At 47.9% G+C, this 22,725-nt stretch overlaps 1 protein-coding gene across 2 annotated transcripts in view; it reads left to right on the top strand.

Annotated features, from left to right (window-relative positions):
* Positions 1–3,245: 3,245 nt before the first annotated feature.
* The window catches only part of MED26 (mediator complex subunit 26), a 42,452-nt gene continuing 22,972 nt past the window's right edge, over positions 3,246–22,725 (top strand). The window contains exon 1 of one of the 2 annotated variants that reach the window (XM_080675739.1): positions 3,246–3,601. In XM_080675739.1, the coding sequence (XP_080531865.1) occupies positions 3,530–3,601 (72 nt within the window). In that variant the 5' untranslated portion in view covers positions 3,246–3,529. The remainder of the gene's footprint in view (positions 3,602–22,725) is intronic. The other variant, XM_080675740.1, reaches the window with a different exon arrangement.

Raw genomic sequence — 22,725 nt, 5'->3', positions numbered from 1 at the left:
TAAAAGAAACAATGTATAACCAGTCTTACCACAGATGAACTGATATGAACAAGAGTTAAGTTCCTATGGCATATCATCATTATGACAAAAACATTTTCATTATAACATTACTCAAGGACCTGCTGTATGTTAAATGTGGAATAAAACTATATGTGTGTGTTCATGTGCATCCTCGTGTATATTTATTATATTTAATATTTTTTCATTCAAGAGGGATAGAGAAATAGAAACATCGATGAGAGAGGAACATTGATCGGCTGCCTCCTGCATACCCCCTACTGGGGATTGAGCCCACAACCCAGGCATGTGCCCTAACTGGGATTGAACCAGTGACCTCTTGGCTCCTGGGTTGATGTTCAACCACTGAGCCACACCAGCCAGGCTGTTTCTTCTTAGTTTAAAAAGAGTAGGTAACAACGATATATCTGATAAGGGGTTACTATCCAAAATTAATGAACTTATGAAACTCAACACCACAAAAACAAAGAATCCAATTTAAAAATGGGCAAAAGACTTGAATAGACACTTAAGAGAACCTGCAGATGGCCAATAGACATGAAAAATGCTGTGTCTCTAATCACCAAAAAATGCAAATTAAACCTATAATGAGATATACTTCACACCTATCAGAATGGCTATCAATAAATCAACAAACAAGTGAGAGAAAAGGGAACCTTTGGTTACATGCAAATTGGTGGAGTCACTGTGGAAAGCAGTATGGAGTTAACTGAAAAAATTAAATATGGAACTGCCTTATAACCCAGTGATGCCACTTCAGGGAATTTATCCAAAGAAACCCGAAACACTAATTCAAAAGAATATATGTACCCCTATGTTCATTGCAGTGTTATTTACAATAGCCAAGATTTGGAAACAGACCAAGTAGTCCATCAGTAGATGAGTGGATAAAAAAGCTGTGGTGCCCTAACCGGTTTGGCTCAGTGGATAGAGCGTCGGCCTGCAGACTCAAGGGTCCCAGGTTCGATTCCGATCAAGGGCATGTACCTTGGTTGCGGGCACATCCCCAGTGGGAGGTGTGCAGGAGGCAGCTGATCGATGTTTCTCTCTCATCGATGTTTCTAACTCTCTATCCCTCTCCTTTCCTCTCTGTAAAAAATCAATAAAATATATTTTAAAAAAAAAAAAGCTGTGGTAAATTTACACAATGGAATACAACTGTGCTGTAAAAAGGAAGGAAATGTTACCCTTTGCGATAGCATGGATGGACCTGGAGAACATTATGCTAAGTGAAATAATTCAGAGAAAGGCAAGCACCATATGATTTCACTCATGTGGAATTTTTAAAAAATGTTATTGGTTTTAGAGAGAGGGAGAGAGAAACATCAATGATGAGAATCATCGATTGGCTGCCTCCTGCACGCCCCCTACTGTGGATGGAGCCCAGGACCCTGGCATGTACCCAGACGGAATTGGACCATGACCTGCTGGTTCATTGGTCCACACTCAACCACTGACCCACTCTGGCTGGGCCTTAGGTGGAATTTAATGAACAATCTGAACTACCAAGTAAAATAGAGACAGACTCGTAGATAGAGGGCAGGCAGACAACTGCGGGAGGTGATTAGGCGGGTGGAGGGTTTGAGCAAAAAAGACCAAAAAAACCCAAAACTGATGGACATGGACAACTGTGGTGATAGGGGGAAGAGGGCTTAGAGGGGATAATGGGGAAAAAATGTAAAATATTAAAAAACACAAAGAAAAATAAAAAGAGTAGGTGAGTGCTTTCCAGTTTTCTTAACCTGATCCATGCAAAACATTGCTTATTTTGGTACAATCCTTGATCAAAAGATAAGATACTGTATACATCTAGAAATTAAAAGGAGAGGCAGGACTAGATCATACTTGGAGGAGAGCTTTTTCTTTATTTCTTTTTGAGAGTTTGTTTATTTTGCTTATCTTAAGTGAGATAAAGAATATTTCCAAGTGGGCAGGTTTCCATCTTGGACCATGTACACAAAGCACCTCATTCTAAGGAGAGTAACTGAATAAAGTATTTTGCCCATGTGTATTTTCTCCCACAAATGTGATGTAAAACTTTTCACATGTGCAGAAGCAGCCGTTTTTGCAAATAACAAATGCAAGACTAACAGGTGTATGGCAGATCCAAGACGCACATGTGGTTCTCATCAGCTGCCTGTCTCCTGTTTTAAATCTAGGTTTTCCGGTAACAACCAAAAAGGTTATTTCTCCTGAGGCTACGGCTAATCCACTCACCCTTCCTTTCCACCCCTTTTCTCACAATAGTATTTCTAACAGCTTCTAGAGAAGAAGACAGCAATGTACGAAGGCAGTAAGGGGGCTGGGCGGGGAGCCCTAGACAGTAGCAATTCTGGATTTGACTTTTAACTCTGGGTGACCTTGGGCCTTACTTTCCTCCTCTAGGAAATGATTGATTCATAAATAGAGGGTTTGTTTTCCAGCCTCCACGCCAAGCAGGGTGGGTCTTTTAAAGCCGGTGGTTCTCAACATGGGGAGATTCCGCCGGCCACTGGAGGAGCAGAGACGAGGCATGCTGCTCAACACCCTGCAATGAATAGGACGGCCCTACAAAAGAGTGATCCGGTCCCAAATGTCACTGGGGCACAGGTTTGCAACCATGGGGGCGGCTCAGGGGCTGGCTTTGAAGCTATCCCAGCTGGGGTGGCTGCTCCTCTGAGAGATGCGTCTGTCTCAGCTAGGCGGTGCAAACCCCCGCCCTTTGGGGTGGACAGGGACGCGGGCGGGGGCGTTCCTTCGCGCCCTTGGTAGACCCTTACACGCGCATCACAAAGTGGACGTTTGTCTCCCTCGCCCCCAAGAACGCCGATCGAGAGGCTAGGAAGGACCCCTGGGCTCGGAAAACTTGGCAGTTTCTCCCGCCCACGACCCCTGTCACCTCCGTCAGTGCGGGGAAGGTTTTTCTCCGCTGAGGAGGTCCCCACAGCGCTGGGTTCAAGGATTCCGCGCACGTCGCGGGTATCCGTCAGGAACCTCCGCCTACGACACGGATGGGGGCGGGGCCTTCAAGCTGCGGCCGTTGCCCCGCCCAACCGCCTCTCAACGGCTCCCCAGGTTGGGGGGTGGGGCGGCGCTGGGTTGCGGCGAGTGCGCCTGCGTGCGCCTGCGTTCAGGCGCGGGGCGTGGCTCGCGCGTGGCCCCGCCCAGGCCTGGCGTCTCCGCCCGCCCCAACTCCCAATCTCCTCAGCGTGGCGCCGACGCTGCGTGCGGCGCGGGTTACCCAGAGTGCTCCGCGCGGGGGCAGCTCACTGGAGTTTGGTTCTCGAGGCGGCGGCGGCAGCAGCGGCGGCGGCTCCGGCGGCTCCTCCTCCTCCTCCGGTGGCGGCGGCGCCCCGGGCCCGAGCCCCGGCTCCGGCTCCCCTCTCCACCACCCCGCGCGCCCCCTCATCCTCCAGCGCCGCGGGGAACATGAGGCTCCGCTCTCGGAGGCCGGCGAGTGAGTGACCCTCGTCCCCCGTCTCAGCCCGCCCGCCCGCTGGCCTGGCCGCTCCCCCCCCGCCTCGCCCAGGCAATGACAGCGGCTCCGTCGTCTCCGCAGCAGATCAGGGACCGGCTGCTGCAGGCCATCGACCCCCAAAGCAACGTATGTACCCCCCGCGCGGGCCGGGACCGAGGCCTCGTGGGCCCGGGACCCTCCCCTTCTCCAGTATCCCTCATCCTCCGGGCTTCCGGGACCCGTCTGAGGCCCACCTCTCCCCGAGGGCCGCTGCCATCCCAGCCTTTCGCCCCCCAGGCCCAGACCCGGGGCTCTCGGTACGTGAGGCCGAGGCTTCCGTGCGGCCTGGGTGAAGGGAGCACACCGGATCTGAGGCCAGAGCTTTGCCTCCCTTCCTGCTCCAGCTCTATGGCCCTTGCTGCTCCTGACGGGGCTTACCTTCCTTGCTCTTCGCCCGAGACCCGAGACCCCCGGGAAACCCTCCGGGCGTGGGGGAGGGGAGGGCGAAAGACTGTGTAGCAACTGGTGTCCTGGGTATAATTCGGGGAGCCCTTGCCACCCGTGTCTCGGTCTTCTGGGTGACCAGGGAAGTCCTCCTTCCCTCTTCTCCTGGCTGGAAGCACATTGACTTCGGAGGGAACCCGCCCCTCCTCCCCCTGTGCCCGTTTTGCCCCTAGCTGGGTGCCCAGGGCGCTTGGAGAGGCCCCTGGGTTCTGGGAGTGGCCATGCCTTTGCCGGGTCCCTCTTGGGGTCGCAGCCAACGGAAGGTGATCTTGTGGAAGGTGGGATTCATCATGTTGCCTTTCTGGGCCTAACTGCCCATTGCGTCTCTGACCAAACCAGAGTCCTACTTTTTTGTAGAGAATTAGAGGTGATTCTTTTCTGTCTTTCTCCCAAGAGCCCTGTTTCGGTTGTCCCTTTCCCCTACCTAGGGGTCCCAGTCGGGTGGTTTGTGACTTAGAAGGTCAGGGTTAACCCCAAGGTGTCTTTCTCAGATGTCCCTACAACGAGGCTACTGTTCGCAGAGGGATCTCCCCTGCTCCCTCCTTGTGTGAAGGGAAAGACTCATCATGTTCTCACATATTCTCCAGTGGGTTGTTGGCGATAGGGGTCATTTTCCCCTGTGGCAGGAGCAGGTTGATCAATGGGAAGATGGTATCCCGGTATGAAGTGAGTCCCTGCATTTGCTGGGAGACCAGGAAGTGGCCATTGAGATCACTTTTTAACATGCTGGGGATAGAAGAAAAAATCATCTTGGGCTTGGCCAGGTAACTTTCAGTTGGGGCTTTTGGTTTTCCTTTATGTGGGCTTGGCTAATTGCTCTTAGTATGCTTTAGCCTGTTTTTGTTGTTGGTGTGTGTGTGTGTATTTTTAAATCATGCTGGATTGTGCAGTTTTGATAGAAACTGAGGAGTTATTATTCTCTAATCTGGTTTCTGTGTCATAAGTACCCCTGGTCTTCAGGCCCCATTAAGACTGACTTGGTGGGAATTGCCTTTAACAAATGTATACATTTTTGTTAGGGTTTGGGGGGTGGAGTAGGCACAAGCTATGTAAAACCTTCCAGAATTTTTGTAGTAACTGGTGCTGCTATAATTCTCAAGACTGAAATATTAGAGGATAAAGCAAGTGACATAAAAAATATAAGTCTTGATGACTTTTGCATCTTTGTGGAGTCCCAGTGCAATTTCTTGAATTCCACGTGCTTGTTTGACTTCGGGGGAGTCTGAGAGTGGCTGAGATGTTAGCATTGATCCTTAGTGCCACCTAGGAGAGCTTTGGGATCAGAAGGTGCTTTCACAAGTGTTCATGATTTTGTAGATTAGGTGGGGCAGCAACCTCAGGCGTTGCATTGTGTGTACGGCTCTAATCTAAAGGTTTCCTAGGAGTAGGGGAGGAAAAGGGACTAGCCAGAATCTGGAGGAGAGAACAAATCTCAGCTTCATGTATCCTGGTGCGGGCAGGAACATTACATCCATATGAGCTAATGGCTGTGTTACATGGCATAGAATTCACATTTCATGTGGCTTGTTTTGGGTGACTAGTGATAGGTGTGCATAGAGTCCTAAGTAAGTGTGATGGGTGGAATTAGGAAATTGTCTCTGAATATGAGTGATGAGGAAAGTACCTCCTTTAAATGCTGCCATTGTTAGTGTTTGTGAACATTGTTAATAACCATTTGACTACAGTGTGGCTTAGAGAAAGCCAAGTATAGAAACTCAGAACCATGGTGGAATGGGTTGCTGGTGGAGAATGTGCAACAGTATGGCCAGGCTGTAGTTGTCTTTTGACGTGGGTCCAGGTAAGAGTGAGGTGGCTCCAACAAGGCATTGCTGCCATGCAGCTGCTCTTCTCTGCCTTACCCAATTATGAACTCCACTTCTGGATAGTTAGTTGACACATATTTAAGATGCTCATGGAAAAAAAAATGGGGACAGAGTTGAAGAGCCAAAACTAAAATTAAACGTCTTTTGAGAGAAGCAACACAGAATTGTGTCATGTAATGCTTACCTTTATGGGCAGTTCTGGTTAACAAACAGCTTTTGCTTGAAAAATCAATGTGGCACTGCAAGTATCTGAAAAGTTAGGGAAGTAACAAAGTAACATTTACTGACCTCCTCCTTGACAAAGGAGTTCTTAAGAGGAAAGTTGTTTCTTTGCTCTAAATTCTAGCCTCTGGAGTATTTGAATTTCTATAGCATCAACTCAGTACTGAAGTAATTCTTCTACACTCCTTTTCAGATACAACTAAAAGTTTTTCAGAACAGTCAAGCCTTACTCTTCTAGTGTGTCAGCCCAGAGTATTGACAATTTCTCTGAGTGCAGTGTGCACATTTGTTACAGCTTAATCTTGCTTCATTAGAGATGAAGTTGAGGGCAGTGTCTTTTCCTGCCCAGAAATCAGAGTTAGTCTACCCCAGCAGTCTCTTCAGCAGGTGATTAGGTTCCCACTTTTGTTTCACAAAAGTTCAGACTTTGTCTTCCTGACCAGAATGAAAGTTTTGTAAGCATGGTTTGTTTCTTATCTTCTCTCTCTAGAACAGAAGCATTAGGATGTACCTTCTAAGTGCTGGTTAAACTGACTAACCCCTAGAATCCTTCTTGAACTTATGACTGAGGAGCTGCATTTGAGCCATCTTTTACAGAAAAGCCCTTGTGATTGCTATAGGCCCAGGGGTTCAGTATGGTATATTCTAATGCAGAACTCTGTAGCGCTGTAAGGAACTTGGATATTTATCTGGCATCTGCGTAAAGGTCTGACTGGAATGGTGAACAGATACTGAAGCCCCATGGCAAGTTGAATAACAGCACAAGGCAGGCCTTGCTCAAGGCAGGTGAGTATCCCTATAGTCAGAGCAGGGAGAGGCTAGAGGAGGCACTGAGGGGAAGAGGGACTTGATCTGGCCCTGGACGCTAGTGTAAATGCCTGCCAGCAGTCAGGCTCTTCAGCAGGAAACTTCAGGCATAACTTTCTTCTTCATAGTTCTGCAGACATCAGGTTCCAACAGGAGGTGACCAAGGGTCTCTGCAGAGAGACACACTCAAGAAGGATAATTTTCCCACCTAGGAATTTGACCGTTAAGATGCTGCTTAGTTTCCCTGGGCTGCAGGTTCCTCACCTGCAAAGTGGAACTAGAGACTGGAGTATGTGCCACAAAAACTCCTTCCCAATCCAGGGTTCAGGTTTTGGAAAGGGCAGCCGAGGCTAACATGAATTGTCTTAAAAGTTTTTTAATGCAATGTGCATTGTGTGAACTTTCTAAAATAACAAAGTTTTACACAGATATACATGCTTCACAGGACTTTGAACAGCATTTTAATAGCATCTTCTACTTCCCTTCACCTGTAAGGAAGGTGAGGTGAGCCACCTGTCTCTCATTTCTGCACAGTGATGGTATATGCTGCTTAGTGAGTGTCTCTTGTGTCCAGGAGAGGACAAGATGCTTTTGTTACTTACTGACTTCATGTGAGGTGACTGCCCCAATACCCAAAGTTTCTAAGTGATATACCTCCAACTCTAAATACTACCACACTGCTTTCAAAGATGGAGAGATGGCTCTGAAGAGGCCTAAGAGGGCAATGTCCTTGAGCTGATAAGACAAGATGTGAGAGCCTCTTCTCTCTCACATAAATTTATATGTGACTCCCAGTTAGTTGGGTTAGATTTACCTTTGCCAGATCTAACAGGTTGACAATATTAGGCAGCCTGCCCCAGAAACATCTTAAGGTTACTATTAGGGACAGAGTCCTGGGCCAGACCACACTGTGGTGTGGCAGCTGCCAGCTGACGTGGAACTTTTCATGAGTCTTGTTCCAGCTTTGTTTTCCTCTTCCAGGTTACAGCAGTTTTGATATTAACTTAAAATGCCATTGATTTCTGCAGAAAAGAGGACTCTTGTAAAATAGAAGACTGTTCTGATTCTCTCCAATATATTAGAGGATATGAAATCTAAGCATGTCTCTGCCTGATCACGCTGTTGCCCAAATTCAGTGACATTCCTGTCTTTGCTCTTTATACTGTAGCCAGGATCTATGGGGAGAGCAGTGTGGTGTGTTATGACTGTGGGAAATAGACAGGTAACAAGTGTCTGTTGTGAAGCAGGTGTGTGTCCTTGTTGTGACACTCCCTCAGAAAAAGGTGGACTTTACATTGCATCTTCATGGAGGTCTCTGGGTGGTCCTCAGAGGTGGCTTTAATTGGACTATGTTGTTCTTTTTAAAAAAAGCAAAAACTATGTTTTTACTGATTTTTAGAGAGAGAGGAAGGGAGGAGAATAGAGAGAGAAACATCGATTGGCTGTTTCCTGCATGCCCCCTTCTGGGTATCGAGCCCAAAACCCGGGCATGTGTCCTGAGGGAGTATGTTGTCATGACAGAACGTTGCAAAGGCCTGGATAACTGTCCAGGATCAGCCTGTGAGAAGTGGTTTTTGTCCTGATACAGTTTTTTAAAGGCACATGGTCAACTGAGCTCCTGGGCTCAGGACACAGATATGTGTGGCAGGACACACACCTCGGGGTTAGGTGTAGGAGGGTAGCTGTGCTCGCCTATGGCTTGACTTTGGTGTCTTTGTGGGCAACTTCTTAGATGGAGTTCTAGTTTAACCAGAACCAGGCCCCAGCCTGATCTCTATGTGACTGCAGTCCAGTAGGTGGGTCTCCTACCCAGACCCCCACTGCTAATTGTCTTCTGGAAGCGGGGGGCTTTGTCTCTGTTGTGCTTTTTCTTTTTAATCCTGGTGATGGGCCTGTCCCCCAGCGCCCACTAGCTAGTTGTCAGAATGGGTGACTGAGATTGTGGCTCAGCAGGTGGCAGTGTAGGTAGTGCATTTTCAGTTCAGCCCCAGAATGCCCATGCTCAGAGCCCCTTTCTGCAACAGATTATTTTCACTCTCCAGGCACAGGTGGAATGGAGCAAGAATTGACATAGGGAGTCCATGAACTGGGGAGCATTTCCTGCATAAGGAAGGCATACCAGTATTGTGCATGCTGTTTAAAAGTACTCTTTGAATGAATTCCAGGTCTTGGGAGGCAATATACTTAACATCTCAATCACCAACTGATACACTGTTTATGGAGAAATATGGTAAAACTGGAAATGGTAGCTCAGCCATTGAATAAACGTTTTTAGTAAGAGCTTATGTGCTGGGTACAAAGGGTGCAGACCTGGACATGCCTGGCCCTTACCTTCCAGGGACCTGGAGCCTCCATTGTAGGGAGAAGGGCAGGCGTAGAGTGTGCACATAGACTATTTGGGATGGGAGTGGGATCTGGGGTTGAAGTGGCCTTAAAAGGCTTATAGTTCTGTCTTGTTCAAAGATTGTTGGAATTCTTAAGAGCATGAGAAATGGCTTTCTAGAATACTTCATCATTTGAGTTTTCAGAATGAAAAGTTTTACAGTCAGGTACAGGAAGTCAGTTTTTGGTTTATCTCTGATCCTAGGGGATCAGAGAGTTTGGAGGAATAGCTGGCAAGTCTTGAATAGTTTTCCCCCTCAGCAGTGGAATAGGAAGGGGGCAGGTGTCAGGTTCTGTGAAGAGCTTGGGAGCTGATTTCAAGTATTTGAAGTGCTGTTGTACCTCGGTGTTAGGTTTACTCTGGATGGCAGGAGTTCCTGGGAGGGAGGCCCTACTGTACTTTGGAGAGCTCTTGATTATTGCTGGAGCTGGCTGGAGACAATTTGGGACTACCATACCAGGTTGGGGTACAGACACACCCAGGCCCTCTGTCTGGACCCACAGACTCCTGATATATGAGTTCCTAGAGGTTCTGTGACTGCATGTGGAGCCTGCAATAAAGGAGAAGGACCATGTCAGGTGAGGTGCCACTGCCAGACAGATGGAGTTCAAAGCCTTGGAATGTCCCTAGGACTGCAACGAAGTTTCCTGTCTTCATTGAAGGCTATGAAGTGAACAGCTGCCGTTTACTGAGCACATACTGTGGGCCAGGAACTGTGTGGAGTGATTCGCATCCTGGTTGCTTCTCTGAACTTCATTTTAGGGAAGATCTGTCCAATATTGAAGAGGAGGCTGTTGGAATCTGGGCCTAAACCCAGTGCTGGTTAGCTCAGAAGCCAATGGGCTTAACGACAGCAGTCTTCCACACTCTCCCGCCCCCCAACACACACAAACAGTGCTCAGCATGAAATTTGGATTCTAGTGCATCTTCTGAAGTTTAACCTTACAAACAAAATGTTTTAAATGTTAAGTTTTGTATTTCCTGCCCAGTTTCTACAACCTTTCTACCCTTAAAATTACTAGCCTAGCTGCTCCTGATCTTTTTTTCTGTCTGGATCCATTTTTATGATCAGAAACATTCAGGAACTCCCACATAATGACAGGTGTACTTTAAGTAGCTGTTTTTTGAGAAAATTCAAGGACAGAGCTAATCTAGTCATGCTTTGAAATGAAGTTATGTCTTGTCATCCAAACAGTATCTACTTAAATCTGTAAGCTGACCTTTCTTGTCTGTATATGACACCTAGGGCTGGAACCTTTGTACCGTTTGTTGCCACCCCACCTCACTCCCTCCTCACTCCCTCTTCTCCCTTTTCCAGAAACCTTTCCTGCTTTAATCCAAGACAGTTTCCCCCACGTACTGCACATGACTTAAAACCTACATTCCTGCTGATAACAGGTCTTGTTATTCATGTTCTTGGATTGCAAGCTCCCTGGTAGAGGACCACGAGTTCCTCCTCATGTATCTAGAACTTCATAGCAACTGGGTGCTCAGATGCTTGTTGATTTTCCTGTGCAAAGGACTGATCTTGGGAACTGGTGGTCAATGCTGGGTAGGTATTAAGTGCTGTACTTTTCAGCACTCCTTGTGTGTTAGACTCATTTAATCTGTACAGCGACTGGGGAGGCAGGTACTGTGCCATTGTGGAAACTGATGATCTGCTGGCACACTGCTAGAAGTGATCACGCTGGATTGAAACCCACTTCCAAGTCCTCACCCACCTGCTGAGACCTCCCATGTCACTGTGACAGCACAGTGGGTACAAGATGTTCTACTCTTCTTGCCTGGGTTCGTATCCTTACACAGGATTCCTCTGTAGACATTTAAAAAAAAAATGTGTGTGTATATATATATATACATGTACATATACATATACATATACATATATATATATTTGTCATATACAGATAATATATATTGTCTGTATATGACAAATATATATATATATATATTATTTCAGAGAGGAAGGGAGAGATAGAGATAGAAACATCAGGGATGAGAGAGAATCATTGATCTGCTGCCTTCTACATGCCCCCCTACTAGGGATGGAGCCTGCAATCCAGGCATGTACCCTAACTGGAAATTGAATCATGACCTCCTGGTTTATAGGTTGACGCTCAACCACTGAGCCACACCAGCCAGGCACTCTGTAAGCTGGGCACACTGTAGACCTTTTTATTTAGGCCAGAAGGAAATGCTTTGTGTTTCTCTTAAACTTTCTGAGGAAAGGGTATGAGGTGATTCTTCCTTTTTGTTTCTTGGCTGGTATTTTTTACTCCTGACAGAGAAAAGATGGCTCGTGATCTTAGATCCCTGCTTCAATGTTCCCAGGAGATACTGTTCAAATGCCACGTTGGGATCTTTGGCTTTTTTGGTCATGTGACAAACCAGATCCTTCCTGGACACTCCTCTCCCCTGGGTTTCGTTCGTTAGGGTTAGGAAGTAGGTGATGCTTTTTCCAGGACACAGTGTCTGATGGGTCAGCTTTGTAGCTGCTGTGGAGACCCCAGTCACTCATCTGCTGTGTGCACAGAGTGATGTTGTAGGTGGCTGGCCTAGATTCTGTGGTGCAGATGTCAGCAGTCAGGTGAGTTACTGATAAAGGACTGCTGTGTGTGTGATCGTGTCTCACTGAGGGCCCAGTAGGTGGCTCCGCTGCCCTGCTGGTATCTTTAGCTCCATCCCCTACCTACACCTCTGGTCATACTTGGCTTCTTGGGTAGTACCCTGACCCACCAAGCTGATCGAAACTCCACTTGTATGCACTGGGGACTGGGGACTTCTTGTCTGCTCAGTGGCTTATTTTGATATCCCCTCCCCCATCCCAAATTAGCTCTCCTGTCCCCTTTTGCCATCAGGTCCCTGGCCCAGTCCAGGTTGGGCTGTGGGGTAGTGGCCACATTCTCTTTCCCCCAGGTGATCTCTAAGCTAGCTAACTGCCCTCTTCTTAATTAAGGCCAGCCCTCCTAGAAGCCACTTCCAACTTTATTTACCCCCTCAGTTCATCTTATATCTGTGCTGGGCATGCAGTTGGCAAGCTCCCTCTTTCATGCTGTCTATGGGGGTGAGTGGCATTAGTGTGTAGGTATCATTCATATATATGTATATGTATGTATGTATATATATATGTATGTGTGTGTGTGTGTGTGTGTGTGTGTGTGTGTGTATATATGCCTAATAAGCAAAGTGTCCCCTCGGGAGTTCGATCACTCACTATGATGTGCACTGACCACCAGGAGGAGGTGTGGAACAAAGGAAGGCCCTGGCCAGGCCTAGGGACCCTACCGGTGCACAAATTTCTTGCACCGGGCCTCTAGTGTAATAGAGGAACCTTAGACCCTTTCCGCTAATTATTTCACATTGTTTGCCTCCAGTGTTCAGTTAGATAGTTGCTAATACAGCACTTGTCCTCTACTTTCTTTACTAATTCTGTTTGCAGGTCTCCCACAGAGGAAGGGTAGCCCTGTGCTCATGACAGGAGCTTGAAAGCAAAGGGGCTGATTGGCTCGAGTCATTCAAAGGCCATCTTTCTGTTCTTTTTGTGTTGCTTTCACACAGAGTGGTGTCTTCCCTCTAGCCTTTGCAGCTTCAGGATTCACCCTTGTGGAACATTATTCAAGGGAAGAAAGGCCAGGGGACTTTCCCAGAAACCCCAGTAGACATGTCCTGGTGCCTTCAGGCTTTGCTGGAATTAACGGGCTATGTTGGTCGGTTTGCCCAGAATAGAGGGGATGCCTCAGGAGACATTGGGGCCTGTTGTGGGTGAAGGGGGTAGTAGAGTGGGGAGCAAGCTGGCAATGTCCCTTGCGTGCATGCTAGTTTAATCACATCTTTGATGTGATAGCACCATCAATTAGTTGGGTGAAGTGCTGGGGCTGGGAGACTTGGGTCCAGGTGGCAAACTGGAAGTAGCTGAAATATAAGGTCTGGATGGGCTGGTTTGAATGTTGTGAGGTTGCAGCACTGAGTTCCGAGTAACCCATTCCTTCTGGTCAAACCCGCAGACTCTGACTTGCCTGTAGTCACACTTGGGCACCTTGCTGTTACCTTGTGTTTGCGCAGGTGCTGGTTGCAGCTTCTGACTCCATCATGGACTGAGGAGCACTCAGGAGTCCAGGAGCTCCTGCCACAATGCTGCTTGCTGTCCTGTCCCTAGCAGCTCTCCTGGTGCTGCAGTAACTGCCTGGACCCAGTCTGGGCGGAAGAGGTGGTACAGTCCAGGAGGCCCAGACCCCCCAGGCCTCCTATGGTTATGAAAAGGCGGTGCCTATGGCCCAAGCAAGAGCCATGCTCTGCAGACTTCTGTTTTTTGGGTTCAGAGGCATGGACAGGCCCTGGCTATGGTCTGGTCCGATCTGATTGTCCTGTCCATTACCTCTTGTCTGTCCCCTCCCCCTGGTTAACCTGGTAACCAGAAACTGGTGCCTGCATATCTTGGCCTAGCTTCTTCCTCTTAGGTAACTGAGAGGAGTAAGGGCAGGTGATTTTCATGACCTTGCTTTTCCCCACCCGGCTCTCAGCAAGCACCTAAAGGTGGGGTTGTCTGCTCCCCCTTTGCTGGATGCTGGCAGCCTGGCAGTGACAGAAGTGGACCACAAATTAAGTTTTAGGCACTGTGTCCATAGACATAATTTTTATATGTTGTTAGATTTTGCTTGGCTTTGGTAATTACTGTGGAGAAATTTCTGTTTACAAGTGGAGATGATAAAACTTAGAACCATTTTTAGTAAACATTTAGTAATTTATAAGCATTAGCATTTCTAAAGAATCCACGTTCTTCCCTCTTTTCATTTATATGTAATGTTGAAATACAATAATGCAGATGGATTCTAGTTCTATTCAAACGTTATTTTAAGTACTTTGAAATAATGAAGAACTCTAATTCATTGTGTGGTATGCCAGTAAATGTTTCTAGGGAAAAAAATGCATTTACATATATACATAAGTTTATACATTCTGCTGATATGAAGGATCAGTAGCACAGTTTACAAACAAGGAAATAAACGACACTCAGTTGTCAATTCCATGTAGCCAATTATTTCTCACAGACCGTTTTCTTTGATTGTTGCTGAACTTTTGTATCTATAGTCATCTTGGGAGTATAGTTCTTACTTAAAGATCAATTGATATTTTTGTTTATGTTAATTAGTTAAGTGATATCTGCTGAATCAGATAATAGTTTTCAAAGACTAGAAGAATATGTCCTCAATTGTGCTATTTCTAATGTAACGGCTATGGGCATGATACACTATTAAGTTTAATTTGCATTATTAACATTTTCTCCATCACTTTCTTAAATCTAAACCCCAGGGTTCCAAACTATTTCTGCAAAGGGTTAGATGGTAAATATTTTTGGCCATACAGTGTCTGTCACAATTCTGCCTTTATTTATAGCACAGAAGCAAACATAGACAACATGAAAATGAATGGACATGGCTGTGTTCCAATAAAAACTTTGCTTATGTGGTTAATTTTATTTTATGTGAATTTCATCTCAATAAAAAAAACATATAAAATGGGTAGGGGGACATTTTTTGCAGAAATAGGCATTGGGATGTCTGGCTGGTGTGGTTCAGTGGTTGAGTGTGGACCTATAAATCAGGAGGTCACGGTTCGATTCCTGAACAGGGCAGGTGCCTGGGTTTTGGGCTCAGTCCCCAGTGAGGGGTGTGCGGGAGGCAGCCGATGAATGATTCTCTCTCGTCATTGATGTTTCTATCTCTCTCCCTCTCCCTTTCTCTCTCTGAAATTAATAAAAATATTTTTTTAAAAAAACGGTAATTTTTTTTTTTTTTTGAACAACACCAAGTGTTTTTAAAACAGCAACAAAAAGCAGGCATTGGGATGTATAGAGTTCACCAATCTGACAATAAATCAAGACCTGATTTGAGTGTTTGTCAATTTCCACAGCTTAAATACTTCTACCAGGCTAATTTCAAGCCAGTAACATGATGTTAGGAAAAGATTTCTGAATAACCTTGGGCTCTCATAGGCTGCTGTGAGCTGGCTCCAGCACACTCCTGGATGGAGTCCCTATCCTAGGCCAGGTTGGACCCTGGTGCAGCAGCCCCAGGAGAGCAGAAGTATTGGTGTACGTGCAGATGGAGATCTGGGCTGTAGGTCACAGATTCCTTGTCCAAGATGGCATCATTGCCTTTGCAGCTGGCTGCTGAAAGGTTCTCTTAGTTTGAGTGTTTGGGGGGCCATTCCCAGAGCCCCTTGAAGGTACTTGATGAGTCAGCTGCTCTGAAGGTGGAGCAGGGCGCTGTGCTCCAGATCCTTTGCTGCCCATTCTCTCTAGGGAGAAGTGACCACCTCTCCTCGGCCAGTGATTGGGAGGAATCCTTTCTCTCACGTGCCACACTGTTTATTTTCTTCAAAACTTTCAGGACAGTCACCTGTTCTGTTTGTGTGTCTCCCTGACTTCCTCCTCAGCACATATGCAGTACATTTGTATTTTCCCAGTAAATAAATAGCTGCTAAATGAACACTTACATCTATTCTCTACTGGCTGCAATGGTTGCAGTGTGCAGTCAGGATGGCTTTAGGCTCCCATGTCGAAGTTTTCCTGATGTGTCCTGTGTGTGTGTGTGTGTGTGTGTCTATCTTCTGACTACATTCTCCTTCCAGATCAAGGAAGTCATTGTTGCTAACCTCACCACTGAGCCATAATTGCTCTAGATCTCAGCATGGCTAATGCCTTATTTGTTTCTGCCCCTTCTTCCAAAAAGGAAGGAATGAAATCCACACCTATTGCACCTTGTGGCTGCTTTTGTACTGACTATGTGGGCCTCATTTACAGGCCAAACAGTCTTCAGAGAGTCTCAGTGGCCTCTCCTCTGCCGGCCATGGTATCCAGAATTGCCACTTGACTGAGAATCACACTGCTAGTTAATGAGATAGAAGAACTGGCTAAGCGTGCAGACTTGTTTCATTCCTAATTAGATGAAGGCAGTGTATTTCTGGGGACCCAGACCAAAAGCCATCACATTATGGGAGCAGGGAAATAGCAGCCTTGGAGAGGCCTGCATTGCAGCCTCCTGACACACCATATGGGTAAAGCCAGGTGATCTGGTAAGGACCAGGTGGAGCCCCAGCTTTGCTCTGAGCTGCCTGGTAGGCTAGTGACTTGACAGCCATCCCTTTCCAGGAGGTGGAAGTGAGGAATTGTGTGAGTTCAGTGAGGAAAGGAGGAGGAAAGCTGGCCTGACTGAATGACAGATTTGCTGAGAGTCCGATTGGATAAGGAGACAGATATGAAAAGAGCTAGTAAGAGCTCCATTCAGCCTTCAGATCTTCCTTTCCTAGGGGCTGCCATTTACAGGATGAGCTCTTGGCACCTTCCATTTCAGTGCTGTGTTGTCAGGTGCTTGTGCCCTCTCTCTGGGCATCTTCCACCTGCCCCATCCTCCCCTCTGCCTTCATCATGCCTGTGTCTCCTGCCCACCATTCATCTGAAGCTCTCACCTCCTCCAACCATCCCAAGTAGGACCAGCCTGGAGACCCTCCTCCTGGCCTCAGAAACATAGAGTGCCACCTCCTGGCAAGGTGCCCTTGTGCCAGTTCCTTCTGCTATTGCTCTCCATGTGGGTGGGATATATGAGGACAGCAGCTGCCTTGGGTTGCATGGGTGTGGCAAAGGCCAGTGATGTTTTTTGTGCCTCCCACCTTGGAGGTGTTATATCCATGTTACATCTGTCTATGTTACCTCCATTTCTCTTTTTAATTTATCTGGGCATCCTGGCCTTCATTCTGAGGATCCCAAGGCTTTATTGAAGTCCTTCCTGCCCACATTGCTGCCTCAAACTCTGTGTGAGCTGTGTCATCTTAGGCAGAATCTAATTTCTGAGTCTTTGCTTCTGAATTTGTAAAATGCCTTACCCCAGCGCAGCTCTAGGACTCTATGGGACAGTGTCCTTGCAGTGGTGGCACAGCATGTGGCCTGCAGTACACGTGGGAGGCAGTAGTTTGGGGTGTGTCAGGAGGTGTGGCTGTGATTCTTTTCCTGTCCTCATAGCCAGAGCAGCTATATGTCTTATCATACAGACCAGGACACTAAGAGTCAACAAAACACTGTTAAAAGATTACACTGAAAACAACAGGTAAACGTGTGATCTGGCAAACCATGCATAGGGTCACCTTCCACACTCCAGTGTCCCTCTGTGCAGTCCCCTTATCAGCCGTGGGCAAACTATGGCCCGCGGGCTGGATCTGGCCCGTTCGGCTGTTCTTTCCGGCCCGCGGAGCCGAAAGAGCGGAGGGTTCTCTTGCTCTCCCCTCTGCTCCTTTACTTTGAATTTATATTAGTTCACACAAACACTCCATCCATGCTTTTGTTCCGGCCCTCCGGTCCAGTTTAAGAACCCATTGTGGCCCTCGAGTCAAAAAGTTTGCCCACCCCTGCCTTAGATTCTTAGTCCTCTTTGCAGAACTGACTCCAGCAGCTCACAGCCCCCATATCCCCCAGACCCTTAGCCCACACCAGCCTGCACATTCAGGTGTGGCCCACACTCTGGGGCTTTCCTTTGCCCTGTTCTCTGCCTAAAATGTTGCATTTTCTTTCTTTTTATTCTCACTGATTTATCAGCACACAAGTAATAAAACACACTCCTTCTTTAAAACTTTAAATGTTTAATCTACAGCTAAGTCCTCTTTGACCTCTGTCACTGATGCAGTTTCTTCTGTCTCTCTGTAGAAAACTGTCGTAGGTCTAGAGTATGTCTCCTGTGCATGTAGAGATAGATACACCCCAGAACCCTGTGTGTGGTTTTTAAATAAATTCTGGCACACGTCTTTTTTTTTTTTCTTTTTTAAGACTAATTTTTTTTTTAATCCTCACCCAAGGACATTTTAGAGACAGGAAGGGAGAGGGAGAGAGAAACATTGATCGGTTGCTTCCTGTACAATAGGGGATCGAACCTGCAACCTGGGCTTGTGCCCTGACTGGGAATTGAACCCACGACCTTTTGGTGTATGGGATGATGCTCCAACCAATGGGCCACACTAGCCAGGCACAGGGTCAGTAGCCAGTTCATTTCTCTCAGCGTCTCTCTATCCTTGTTACATGAGTCTAACTCAGTCCATTAACTGCAGAATAATATTCCATGATAGGAGCTGTTTTATTATTGTTGAGCCAGCTTCCAGAATTTTGCTAATAAAATGATGCTTTTTGAATAGTGTGCTAAGTCTCTGCTTGAGTAGGTCTGTCAGTTAAAGTGTGGAGTGGTGGTTTCCACAGCAGCAATATGGAGGGGTACTTCTGTGGGTGCCTTCTGCTCTTCCACAGCTCTGCTGACAGCTGGTGCTTTAAGGCTGAGGGATAGGGAGAGGCAGTGTCACCCTCTGACCGAGGGTTTCTGCCAGCACTCCCTGGAGCCTCACCTAGCCAGAGACCTTCCTTGAAGCCTCAGCACACCCCCCCCCCCAAACCCCCACTTCCTTTCTCAAAAACTGAGGTTAGGTGTGTAAGGGAAAATGCAGGTGGAGCTGGTCGTGGCTTCAGGAGGCCTGGTGTGCTGAGCACGGGGCTGGCAGGGGGTGGGAGGGGAGGTGGGGAAGAGCCTGGGGACACCAGAGGATGTCTCTCCCAGATATCAAAAGGCAGCCAGTGTTAGGGCGCTGCTACTTACAGTGGGGAAACTACTAAAGTCCATTGCCCTGAATCTTCTGTAACTCGCCTCAGATGTCGCTTTAGCATTCAGAATCACATGTGCTTTAGCAGGGACCCTGAGAGGCTATGAGTGCAATGATTCTCATTGACAGATTGGGACCCCCATCTGGCCAGCACTTAACTATGTGCTGGGCAGATTGTCACACAGTCCCATAGGGGAGCAATTGCTGTCCTTATCTTAGAGACATGGAAGGGACCCAGGGTGATGACTTGCCCATGACCTTCTGGATTCCAAGTCCAACCCTCTCACTCCTTCAGCTGCCCTGTCCATTTGCACATGTGCTCATCAGCCACAGTGCTGGGTGGGCATGGACATGGTAACAGGATGACAGAGTATAGTGGCTCTATGTAGAAAAGCAGCAGAGGAATGCTGGTGGATGAGGTGGGTAGAGCATCAAAAGGGGGGCACCCGAGGGCTGCTTTGAGGGAGGGAAGTCCAAGCAGAAGGACCTCCAAGGAGGTTAGGAGTGCAGAGGCTTTTTCCACAAGGGCCCCAGAGCTATTTTGAATTGAGCTTGGAAAGGTTATCGGTAGAGCCAGGGGTGGGCTGGGCAGGGAGGTGTGGCATTCAGGTGTGACTGCTGCTGCCCCAGTCTTGGTAGGAGGAGAGAAGCTGAGTATGCCAATCTTGAGACCCGTGCAGTCGTGGTTAAGGGGAGGGAACAGTTGCGGATAGTATCTGGTCCCAGATGGTGTGCTGGGTGCGAGGGAGACTGGGTGCCTCTGCCCACCTCTGAGCGCTCAGGGTCACTCTGAGAAGCAGCAATGTGTCTCTTTCAGTCACATTTCATTATCTCTGAGTCAGACTGTCTTCCAGTTGGCACATTTGTCTTTCTTAGTGGTCTGTGATATATTGGTGCATCTCAGTGGGTGAAACATGGGAAGTCCCTGCTCAGAACCTGGTGAAGTAAACAAGCTAGGAAGCACACATCAGTAAGACAGCACCACAGCAGCTCCCTGGCATCCAGTTACAGACTCTCCCCTCCTGCCCTGTTTCCTCTCCTCGCGCAGGCCTTGCCTCTCCCCGGCTTCAGTGACCATCCTACCCTCCTTCCTGTTCATGGCCTCTCTAGCTCCAAGTGATGACCTCCACATCCTAAACCCCTGGGTTCTCCCTGCCTCATTGTCCCCTTTCACCTCACACCCATCCCAACCTGTCCCTCACCATCTTGCTCCCTGGAATTGGGCAGCATATGCAGATTTGTCTCCTTGCCTCAGGTATGATTTCTCCACCAGGCAGCTCGAACCAGCTATTTAAAACTGCAATCTGACCGTGTCACTCCCTGCTCTGAGCATGGCCTGAAATCCATTACATGGCCTATCCATGGCCCCCTCCCACTCTCATCTGGTATTATCTGCACTTGCTATGCTGCTCTATGCCCCTGATCCTTGGCTCCTGTTGTGCCCTCAGTCTGGTTTATCCACACCTTTCTTGTCTGGTTTGCAGCCTCTGATTTCTTCAGGCCTCCTCAAAGGCCCAAAACATTGAATATCCCCAGCCTACACTGTTTGAAGTTCCCTAATCATGGTCTGCCCGTGCAGCGAAGCCAGTAGTGCCTTCAAGGCTACAGCTGTGCCTTATCTGTATTTCTTTGTGATGCAGTAAAGCATGCAGTGAAAAGCCATTGCTTGGGAGCAAGGCTGCCTGGCATGAAACCCAGCTGTGTGACCTCTGGCAGATTAGGTGACTTCTCTGTGCCTTATCTTCCTCCCTGTAAAAGGGGGCTGATAGAGCATGGAGTGTCAGGGTGATTATTTGTAGAGCTACTTGTAAGAATTTCTTAACAACAGAAAAGAATTTTTAACAAAGTCATGCCTGATTGGCCTTACTGAAGCTATAAAAAAACCCAACTCTTCCTAGTGCATCTTTTAGCCAAACTCCTACAGCAGTCAGGGCCTTTAGGCTTATCACTGGGAGGAAAGTTGGTGCAGAGTAGGGTGGTATCTGCTGTGCCTTCACTCAGCCTAGTGGGAATCCAGGGTTATGCCAGGAGAGGGCAGAAGCAGAGCCCATACCCTTGTGATAAGTGCTGGTTAGTCTGCCTCTAGTCCTCAGAGCACCCGTAAGCTGATGACACTGTCTTCCTGGTGCCTAGATGAGGCTTTTGGCGCAGTGAAGGGAAGTGACTCTCCTGCCCACTGCAGGGTGCAATTGCCTAGCCCCAGTTCCAGCCTAAGGCTGGCAGGGGCAGGGAAGCAGTGTCAGCAAGATAGGGAGGGGGTCTTTGGGTACAGATGCTTGTGCCAAGGGAGTCAGATGAGCTTGGGACACTCCTTGGGGATGATGGGAATCATAGCCCAAACTCGGCCCTCCGCTATAATTCCCCAAGGTACCCCAGATCCCACAAAGCAAGCTGATCTCCCGAACCCTTGTTGCTGGCACACGGGGCCTCTGCCCACCTCTCCCTCCTTGCCTTACAACCCCTTTACCTCTCCCTGTCCCATGTCTGTGCATGCCTGCAGTTCTGAACCCCCATTCTTCCCTCGTGAGCCCCATTCTAGATGGGGATCTATGAGCCAGGGCTTGAGGACTATCCTCCACACTTGACCCTGCACAGAAAAAATAGTATTTAAAGCATGGCTTTGCCCTTTCCTCCAGCTGCAGCCTGCACAATAGCTTCCTGCAAGTGAGGAGAAACCTTGTATCTATTTACAATTTTTTTTGTGTGTGAGATGAACATGGCATCTGTTTGGAGGGGCAGAGAGACTCAAGCTCATCTGTGAAATGAAGAGGCTGCCAGTACATCACATGAAGATCCTGTGCTGGGGGCTCAGTGTTGCGTGCTATGCAAAAGGACTTTTTCTGGCTTGAAGGGGATCCCATTTTATTTTGATAGCTATGCGTTTAATAGCACTAGAAAAAATATAACCTGCTTCTCAAAGCCCAGTCATTATTGCTTATGACAAGAGTAAAGTGGGAAAATGTAAAGGGCTAATTTTCAGGTGGCATTTGGAGCCCTGGCCTGACTAGTGACCTCTCTCCAAGGCTTATTCCTACCTCAGGATCCAAGGGAGCGTCTAAGGATGTGAGTCCCTCCAGGGGGCATAGAGGGACATCAGGAAGTTTGTGTGCAACCCAGGATTTGGTATCAGTTGTTTTCCCAGTCAATGTGCTGTATTTTTTAAAAAAATATATATTATTGATTTCAGAGAGGAATAGAGAGGGAGAGAAAGAAACACCAGTGTTGGGAGAGAATCATCGATTGGCTGCCTCCTGCTGGGGATCAAGCCGGCAACTTGGGCATATGCCATTAACCAAAATCAAACCAGGGACCCTTCAGTCCACAGGCCGTCACTCTATCCACTGAGCCAAACTGGCTAGGGCTATGTGCTGTATTTTTTATTACTTTACTAGAGGCCCGGTGCACAAATTCATGCACCAGTGGGGTCCCTCGGCCTGGCCTGCAGGATCGGGCCGAAACCAGCTCTCCGACATCTCCCAAGGGGTCCCAGATTGTGAGAGGGCACAGGCCAGGCCAAGGGACCCCACCGGTGCACGATCGGGGCTGGGGAGGGACACAGGAGGTTGGCCAACCTGGAGGGACTGTGGGAGGGCTCCAGGGCATGTCCGGCCCATCTCACTCAGTCCCGATTGGCCGGACTTCAGCAGCAAGCTAACCTACCGGTCGGAGCATCTATCCCCTGGTAGTCAGTGCACGTCATAGCAAGCAGTTGAGTGGCCTTAGCATATCATTAGCATATTACGCTTTGATTGGTTGATTGGACAACCAGATGACCGCACACTTAGCATATTATGCTTGTATTATATAGGATAGGACTAGAGGCCTGGTGCACAAATTCGTGCACAGGTGGGGTCCCTTGAGGGGAGGAACCGTGGGAGGTTGGCTGTGAGAGCACACTG

This window comes from Plecotus auritus (assembly GCF_963455305.1).
Source record: "Plecotus auritus genome assembly, chromosome: 6".
Taxonomy (NCBI): Eukaryota; Metazoa; Chordata; class Mammalia; order Chiroptera; family Vespertilionidae; genus Plecotus; species Plecotus auritus.
The sequence above is the reverse complement of the archived record's forward strand: the minus strand, read 5'-3'. Positions and strand labels throughout refer to the sequence as shown.